The following is a 9,758-nucleotide window of genomic DNA, read 5'->3' on the forward strand; positions in this document are numbered from 1 at the left end:
CAAACCGTCCTGCTTCTCAAGCCATGTGCATGCATAAAACTTGCTGTGTGTTAAGGATAAAAAACTTTTAATACACAATGGTCATTAAATTTCAAAATAACAAGTCGAAGGTTATTAGTATTTGCAATTTCCCATTGCTTATGGGGTGGGGAAATTGTGGCCTAATGGTTAGAGTGTTGTTTGACTTGCAATCCTAGGGTTGTGAGTTTGAGTCTTGGGCTGGCTGGAATTGTAGGTGGGGGGAGTGAATGTACAACACTCTCTCCACCTTCAATACCTTGAGCAAGGCACCGAACCCCAACTGCTCCCTGGGCGCCGCAGCATAAATGGCTGCCCACTGCTCCGGGTGTGTGTTCATGGTGTGTGTGTTCACTGCTGTGTGTGTTTGCACTTTGGATGGGTTAAACACAGAGCACGAATTCCTAGTATGGGTCACCATACTTGGCTGTATGTCACGTCACTTATGATGCTTTAATATAATATATATATATATATATATATATATATATATATATATATATATATATATATATATATAATTATATATAAATTATTTATATTATACATAATTTATAATTATATATAATATAATTTGGGATGCAATCCCTGAGAAGTTCCTTTTCCAGCTTTGTTTTTTCTTAGGGTTTGTGGCAAATAATAAATACAAAAAAAAAAAAATCCTTTAGAATTAATATTGTACTGATATTCAACTTACAAAACCTTTTTATAATAGCTTTTAAATTAAATATATTTAAAAAAATTAGTTTTGGCAGATTTGACTAAAGCCTAATAGTCGTTTTAATTAATTATGGGTATTTTATTTTTCCAAAGAAGAAGACCTTTGAATTGTTGTGAAGTGACGTGACATTCAGCCAAGTATGGTGACCCATACTCAGAATTTGTGCTCTGCATTTAACCCATCCGAAGTGCACACACACAGAGCAGTGAACACACACACACACTGTGAGCACACACCCAGAGCAGTGGGCAGCCATCTATGCTGCGGCGCCCGTGGAGCAGTTGGGGGATTGATGCCTTGCTCAAGGGCACCTAAGTCGTGGTATTGAGGGTGGAGAGAACTGCAAATGCACCCCTCCCCCCCACCCACAATTCCTGTCGGCCTGAGACTCGAACTCACAACCCTTCAATTGTGAGTCCGATTCTCTTACCACTAGGTCAAGACTTCCCTTGTGAACCCATTTCCAGTTTCATGTGCTTTGGTGAGATGTTGAACTGTATTGGAAATGGAACAGAAATAACAAGTCCTTGGTGAGGCAAGATGAAGATTTTAATTAGATTCATATATCAATGTTAAGCCTAGAAGTGTCTCATTTATCCTAAAGACTGAGTTGAAATGTATTTTGAAAAATATTCTTTAAAAACTGTAAAAATAAAATAAAAAATAAAAAAGCACTTGAGAAAATGGTCATAATTATGTCACAGAATACACCTTATCAGCCCATGAATAGTCAACACATATTCAAATTTAATAAAAGGAAATAAAAGCTTTTCCCAGCATTTGCATGAATCATATCAGAGCAACATAAGCCCAGAGCTGCCTGCATGCATAATATCAAAGTGCTTTAGTTTCATTTATGGCATTACACTCATATGATAAGCCCAAAATGAAAACCAGGCCCTTAAAAATTAAAAATAAAAAAATACAGAAATGTACACAAATACATTTCAGTGCACTTGTTCATATCAAACTATTTCCTCTTCAAAAGAAAAAAAAATGATGCTAACAACATTAGAAGCCCAGATGAAAATATACATGATAATCCCACACGTGATAATGATTCAGAACCCTGGTTATTAGATGTCTTGTTATTTTACAGATATATGCAACATTATATATTGGCAATTTCGTTTTAGCAATTAAATGTTTGTTTGCATCTTTATAACATACATAAATTACCTTTACAGCTATTTTTGGTCCACTGTTTTGTATGGTATTCTATTCAATTCATATAAAACTGAATTTCTCAAACTAGTCATAATAAATAAACATCACTCTGACATATTTTTCTTTTTTACAGAACTGTATAAACACATTGTAAAAATATATTTTCTTAAAGATCTTCCTTAATCTCAGCTATTTATTTTGCTGGCAAAGCAGCACATTTGTGATGTTTACTATTTTAGTGAATATCATAAATACCCTACAGAACAAATTAAAGGGTTTCAAAACACCTATGCTGGTTAAGATGCTGTCCTGCAATTTTACAAACATCCTTAACATTTTTAGATTCACCTTTCACTCTTTTAGTCACTCTCGTTGCAAAACCTATAAATACATAAATCCTCATTTAAAGTGCATTAGGTTTTGATAGACAACATTTACAGTCAAATGAAAGGGTTCAGTTTAGATCTCGACTCACATTGTTATGGATATTAAAAGTAATGGCAGTTTCTACAGTTACAGTCCCTGATGCAGACCTGTGCATATTATATAGCACTATTAGCGCTTGTGCTTAGCATCACTTTTTGAACTTTGTAATGATCATTTTATGAACTCTTATTTTGAAATAAATGGTTTCTCATCCATTGCATACTCATTAACCAACCAAACCCCCTCCCACACTCCCATAATTTCAGAGGATATGAAGTTTGCATTCACAAGCATATTATGCATGACCACACTGAGGTAGATCCAAAGAAACCAATGAACAAAATGAAGCCATTACAAAAGAATACATAAAGACAAAAAATTTAAAATAAAAAAACACTGCATGTCTCACATTTCTTTGTAAAGCAATGCCTGATCCAGCTAGATTAACTTCTATTGTATGTACAAGGATGCTGAGGGACCGTTTCCTGAAATTCAACCCCAGTGGTCCTGGAATATCCCTCGACACATCATGTGTGATTAGAGATGCAAATGTTCTACAGTAACTATTGCATGTTGAGACACTCTATGCCAGTTAGAGGACTGAAGGCACTATTAAATTATTCATTTAAATAATAAGTATTAAATATGCAATTGTAATGTATTAAGTATAATATATAATAACTACAATTATTTAATATAGATAAAGAGATCTTATGAATAATTAAGAACTTAATATTTACATTTAAAAAGCTTTAACAAATAAAGTCATACTTTTAAAATGTAATACTGTCTGGAACTGACTTGAAATACTTTGTTTTTAAAGATTTTAAAGAAAGTTGTGCTTTTTTATTGGGCAGTGGTTGTCGGCTTGGCTATACGTGATGAAGTTTGTATTTATATCACGTATTAATTAAAGCAGGATACATAGTACCATATCAAACAGACCTCAACGTTTCATAAAACATGCCATGATCTGCATAATTAGTCAACATTCAGTTTGTATATGGTTTACAATAACCTACAATGAGCAAATAAATAAATGGTCAACATATGGGACAAGAAAGTATTAGTTCTTCACGCTGATCTTATTTTTGCAAAGTCACTGAATAACTTGATGAAAAATGAAAAAGACTCTCATATGCAATACTCTAGCCCAAGTACATATAATAGTTATTCTGTCTTTTAATTATTCAATATTTGGTATTCATAGGCAGATTTTAAACTACCATTCTTCAGACAGAATCAAAGCAACTCTTGTGGACTTGAGAGAGCATATGCAATGAAACTAACACATTATCAGAGGCCTTGTTAAAGCACTCTGATATATGAAAAGAGTACACTATATACAGCCGGGGCACACTGGAAATCTATACATCCGTGAGACGCTTCCCCTTATTTACACAATTCTGATTCACAACTGTGCAGTTTCCAGTTCGCAGGTTTGCCTCGCGAAAATTATCAATGCTGTTATTTAGGTCGTCGTCAATCTCCATGTATTCTGACTTGCTGACAGCAGATGAGCTGCGACGACTGGAGTTAGAATCAGACGCGATGTTCGGATTGCTCACCGTGAGGAGCTGTGCCTGTTCATCACCTTCGGTTTCTCTGTGATAGAAATAGTTAAAGTTGGACACAATCACAGGCACTGGAAGCGCGATAGTTAGCACTCCGGCAATGGCACATAGAGAGCCTACTATCTTGCCCCCAATGGTAATGGGGTACATGTCTCCATACCCCACGGTTGTCATCGAAACCACTGCCCACCAAAAGGCATCTGGGATACTTGTGAAGAACGAATCCTTTTCCTCAGCCTCAGCGAAAAACACTGCACTGGAAAACAGGATGACGCCAATGAAAAGAAAAAAGATGAGAAGACCCAGCTCGCGCATGCTGGCTTTCAAAGTCTGGCCCAAGATCTGAAGCCCCTTGGAGTGTCTGGACAGCTTAAATATCCGAAACACCCTGACCAAGCGGATAACCCTGAGAATGGCCAGAGATGTGGCCTGCTCTCCTCCACCCTTTGCCTCCTTTCCACCTTCGGGGTCTTCCGCCAGCTCTGTTCCGAGCGTTATGAAATATGGAATGATGGACACCATATCGATCGTGTTCATCATGTTTTTGAAGAAGACAGGTTTACTTGGGCAAGCGAAGAAACGGACAATCAACTCAAAAGTAAACCAGATGATGCAGAGTGTCTCCACAACAAAAAATGGATCAGTAAGAATATTGTGTTTGAAGTAGAACGTGCTGTTGCCTATCACCTGGAGCCGTCCGTGTGGATCCTCCTTCAACTCTGGTAAAGTCTCCAAGCAAAATATCACAATAGAAATGAGAATAACCATGACGGACACTATCGCGATCCCCCTGGCAGGGCCTGAGCTCTCGGGATGCTCGAATAGCAGCCAAACCTGTCTCTGAAACTCATTCTCTGGCAGGGGCCGCTCTTCCTCACGAATAAAGCCCTCATCCTCTCGAAATTTTTCCATAGCTTCTTCTCCAAGTTCATAGAACTTAATTTCCTCTGAGAACATATCCAAAGGTACATTGACGGGTCTTCTTAACCTTCCCCCTGACTGGTAGTAGTAGAGGATTGCATCAAAGCTCGGACGGTTTCTGTCAAAGAAGTACTCGTTCCTTAAAGGGTCAAAGTAGCGCATCCTTTTCTTGGGGTTTCCCAGTAGTGTGTCAGGGAACTGGTGGAGCGTCTTCAGTTGTGTCTCAAAACGCAGCCCTGAGATGTTGATAACAACTCGTTCGCAGCACTCGGGGGAATACTGTGAGTCCTGTGGTTGCCCCTGCAGAGTGGAGGATGTCTCGTCCATGTTATCTCCAGCAACCACCACAGTCATCCTGGAGATCAAACTCGCAGTACTGGATGGCAGTGGATATTCAGGTGGGTTGAGTACACATCCAACACCCTGCAGCTTCAAAAGTCAATGACCCAACAAGACATCCAGCCTCATGTTCCACCAAACGTCGACCATCTCCATGTCCAGTGGAGCACTGCGCCTACTTTGTATCTTCACCTAGACATCCAGAAAAAAAGGGGAGCAATGAGTTACCTTAGATACCATGAGGGAAAATAATTATGTCCTACCTAGACACACACACAATTCAACAGGGATGTAATAAGACATGCAATTTCTATTGGAACCAAGGATCCTAACATATATTTTGAATCATATTGCTTTTGGAATTCACAAACCAAAATTAGGTCTTTAAGAACAAAAAGTTCCCAACAGGACTATCACAATTGCCAGTAAGATGAAACCAGATTTTAAACTCCATTGATATGTGAATGTCTACAGTGCCTTTGCACTGTGAATTTTTTAGTCTGCTAGCAACCTATTCCAGTACATTTGTAACGTTCATATTAAGATTGCATAATGATCTCAAATAGACTTCTATGGATCGAATAAGAATAACTGTAAAATGAATCTGAATAGGGCTTGCTTTTCAATTATATTGGTAAGCTTTGAAAGCAGTCAGAACATATCTTCTTGTAAGCCAGCTAGTGAATATATGCTCTTAGTATATCTGTTAAAACATGAATGCCACTGGCTGAGGTTCTATTGTATCTTGATTGTGCGGTATAATTGTTCTAAATCTCAGCAGAAATCAAGACATTATTTGCCAATATGAACATGCATTTAGAATGTAAACAATTAGAGTGAAACCAAATGATGGCTATGGGGATGTTATAGAATGATTGTCTTTGTACTTACGTGGGCAGTCAGATTGAGGAGCAGTGCAGGAAAGATAAGTGCAAAATCTCTTGCGTGTTATTAAGATAGATCTCACATAACAGCCTCACATTCATACAGCAAGAATATAATACATCCTTGATAACCATCCTACTGCCTTCAGACCACAGCAAACTTGCAGTGCTCCTCAAACCCGTGCAGCAGAACAGCAGAGACACAAACAGAGACAGAAAGGGAGGGTGAGAGAGAGAGAGAGAGAGAGTGGGTGGGTGAGTGGGTGAGTGAGTGAGTGGATGTGTAATGCGCAATGCAGACAGACTCCAGCATGTTGCCAAATGTCCTTTTCCACACATCTGATGGGGGACACCTACAGCTGAAGGAGATATTCTTGTTTCATTTTTCTATCATCAGTGTGTCGTTTGTTCACATTTTGCCCGAAAACAGATTAACGTGTATATGCTAATAAAACTAATATTATAATGTACTAATTTGCATGCAACCCTGAAACAAATGGTTACACTTTTGGTATTTTCTTCAGAGTAAAAATATCCATCTCATTTACAAATCCTCTAGCGACATTTTTACAGAATATATTGTAAACAAATATTTTGCCAATTTGTAATCTGTGACCTTGGCTTTGCTAGCAACATGAGCTACTTATTTTTCCCATATCTGCATACAAATTCTTCAATATAATTTAGGTCTATTTTTGTTTGGCTTCTCTTGACATGTTTCCCCAGCTGAGATATTTAAATTATACTGCAGGTAATATAGCTGAGGGATCATTTTCAGAAGGTTACATTAAGATGCCCTTTCGTAGAAAACAGACTTTTTTTATGGTTATGCTGTATCTGTTTGGTCGAAGCATCACTGAGGTGTACAGTGTAAAGTCTGTAGCTCTATGAATACCATCCAGTCCTGAGCAGACAGAGCAATTGCTTTCAGTACGAGAGATCAACAAATTTCTCTATGGAAACGAGGAGTTGGTAAAAGAGTGAGGAGAGGAGGAGGGAAAACAGGTCTACACTCTGCTGCTATCACTACAGAACACAAACCTCACACATAAAGGATAAAACAAAATTTAACTTGTTCTGTTCAGTCATTTCTGTTGATATCAATACAGTATGATACTGTATTATGTATAGATAAGATTATAATTTGGTTTTTTTACATTTTACTTTTTTGGGGGGGATTCTTGTGTTGAAATATTTGACTTGTCCACAAAAATTAATTAATCTTCAAAAAAAAAAAAAAAAAAAAATTCTCAAGAGCAATTTACTATCTGTCAAGCAGGTAACATTTTTGCTATTATAGTGGACTCGTCGAAAAATGCATTGGCATCATCTGTATTAAAGAGAAAATAATCACTTCATCCAATGTTTAAGTGAATAAAATAGAATTGACAGCCTTGGAGTTCCACAACTATTGACTTTGTTCTCGCTGGACATGTGTGAGTGATGCAGGATTGCCAGGTTTTCCTAACAAAACATGCCCAGTTTCTACTACAAACTAGCTTAAAACTAGCCCAATCGTGTTTCGAGGGTGGTTTGTTCCAGCTGGTAAATACACGTTTTTCAGCAAGGTTCCTCCAGTAAAAATTTTGTGTGTTATTAGGGCCACTTCAACCCACGGACATGAAAACGGCAAGAGTGATAAAGTTGCCTGAATTCTGGAAGTATTCCTGAACCCATGTTGTGATTTCCATTACAGTAGCATTCCTGTATGTGATGTAGTGCCGTCTGAGGGCACGAAGAACACGGGCATCCAGTATGGTTTTGCAGCCTTGACCCTTACGCACAGAGATTGTTCCAGATTCTCTATCTTTGGATGATATTATGCGCTTCAAACCCTTTGCAATTCTTCTCTGAGAAACTCCTTTCTGATATTGCTCCACTTTTTTGCCGCAGCATTGGGGGAATTGGCAATCCTCTGCCTTCTTGACTTCTGATAGACACTGCCACTCTGAGAGGATCTTTTTATACCTATCATGTTGCCAATTGTCCTAATAAGTTGCAAATTGGTCCTCCAGCTGTTCATTATATGTACATTTAACTTTTCTGGCCTCTTACTGCTACCTGTCCCAACTTCTTTGGAATGTGTAGCTCTCATGAAATCCAAAATGAGCTAATATTTGGCATGACATTTCAAAATGTCTCACTTTCAACATTTGATATGTTATCTATATTCTATTGTGAATAAAATATAAGTTTATGAGATTTGTAAATTATTCCATTCCCCATTTTACTCACAATTTGTACAGTGTCCCAACTTGTAACTGTAAGGCAGAGACTTTTAGGAATTTAAATTTATCAAAAACATTTTTTTTTTTTTTTTTAGTTAAATATGGAACATCCTTTATATTGCTTTGGAACAGGTTGTATTGTAAAAAACACTTTCACAAAGGTCACACTTCTTTAAATAATACCACACCACAAAACTCATTCCTCTTTTATCTGACCTGCTTCCATAAAGAATCATAAATATATTATCGTGTTACATGACCTTTCATGAAGTACAACATGTTTTTACAGGGTTTAACCTGATACCCTAAATCCTATTTTGTCTGTGCTAAAGCTACTGATGTGGACTCTGCTTTTTGCCTAGCAACAGTCGCTAGTGTACTACACATCTCTGACAGCCCCATTCCTCATTTAATTTCAAGGATCCTCCGCAGAGCTCATTTCATTTCGAAAGGGGAACTCTTTCACTCTTGAGGAATCACGATTATGGGTCCAATTCCCACAGATCCCTTCACATGAATAAGATCTGTGAGCAGCGTTTAGCTTCTCTGCATTCATTTCAGCAGAACGACAGCTGAGGAGAGGTGCAGTCTTACAGTATGAATGTAGCACCCCTCCTCCACTCTCATTCATGAATGCACTGGGTCATTATATAACACTTGTGCTCTATTTAAAAGAGCCGTAGCAATGAGGATGAGCAGGAGACTCACGCGGTGCCCTTCAAGACGAGCGCTGGAGCCCTAGGGGCTGTTGGGTCAGACCGTTGGGTGCTATTATTAGCTGTGTGTCACACCATAACCAATGAAAATGGAGTAAAACTGACAAATGTGTGTGTGTGTGCATTCATTGGTCATGTGCATTTATGTGTGTATGTGATGATTGCATCATGAAGCGCACATTGGCCAGATTTACTGCAGTGCACCATTCTGCATTTAATACAAAAGACACATAATTTATCTACTTTTTTACAACACATTCAAATTAGTTTCCAACCCAGAGGCTGCTAAGCTGAGCATACACACTGACATCACAAGAGAATGTAAAAATGTTGTCATTGGGTTTATTTTTAGTTCTTGTGTCTCCTGGGTTCCCATGGAATTTTTAAAGTCCTGTAAACACAAAAAAAAAATCTGTTATCATATATATATATATATATATTATTATTTTTTTTTAATTATAATTCCTCATGCATTTCAGTCATCTCTGTCTGTTAAAGATAACTGACCAGCTGGACATAGTAACTAATTCAAATAAAAGGCATCTGTATGGGATGCAACTATCAGTTTTTGACCGGTGGCATATGAGAGGAATGTTCAGGAAACCTGTTTGAAAACAGTCATTATTGTTCAATACAATTCCATGTGGTGATAAGATGATGATACAAGAATACACTTTTTATTTATTTATTTATTTTTTTAAGAAACTGTAGCATCAGTAGGATTCATTTAGTTCCTTTATTTTAGAAGCACATTTCTGTTGGAT

At 37.6% G+C, this 9,758-nt stretch overlaps 1 protein-coding gene across 1 annotated transcript; it reads right to left on the bottom strand.

Annotated features, from left to right (window-relative positions):
- Window positions 1-1,270: 1,270 nt before the first annotated feature.
- Window positions 1,271-6,244, bottom strand: LOC127956422 (potassium voltage-gated channel subfamily A member 1-like). Its single transcript, XM_052554297.1, has 2 exons — window positions 6,058-6,244; window positions 1,271-5,358 (listed from the first exon to the last, which is right to left on the bottom strand). Exon 2 carries the CDS (start codon window positions 5,179-5,181, stop codon window positions 3,700-3,702), a length of 1,482 nt encoding a protein of 493 aa, XP_052410257.1. The 5' UTR covers window positions 5,182-5,358; window positions 6,058-6,244; the 3' UTR covers window positions 1,271-3,699.
- Window positions 6,245-9,758: the final 3,514 nt, after the last annotated feature.

Source organism: Carassius gibelio, chromosome B4 (assembly GCF_023724105.1).
Source record: "Carassius gibelio isolate Cgi1373 ecotype wild population from Czech Republic chromosome B4, carGib1.2-hapl.c, whole genome shotgun sequence".
Classification (NCBI taxonomy): domain Eukaryota; kingdom Metazoa; phylum Chordata; class Actinopteri; order Cypriniformes; family Cyprinidae; genus Carassius; species Carassius gibelio.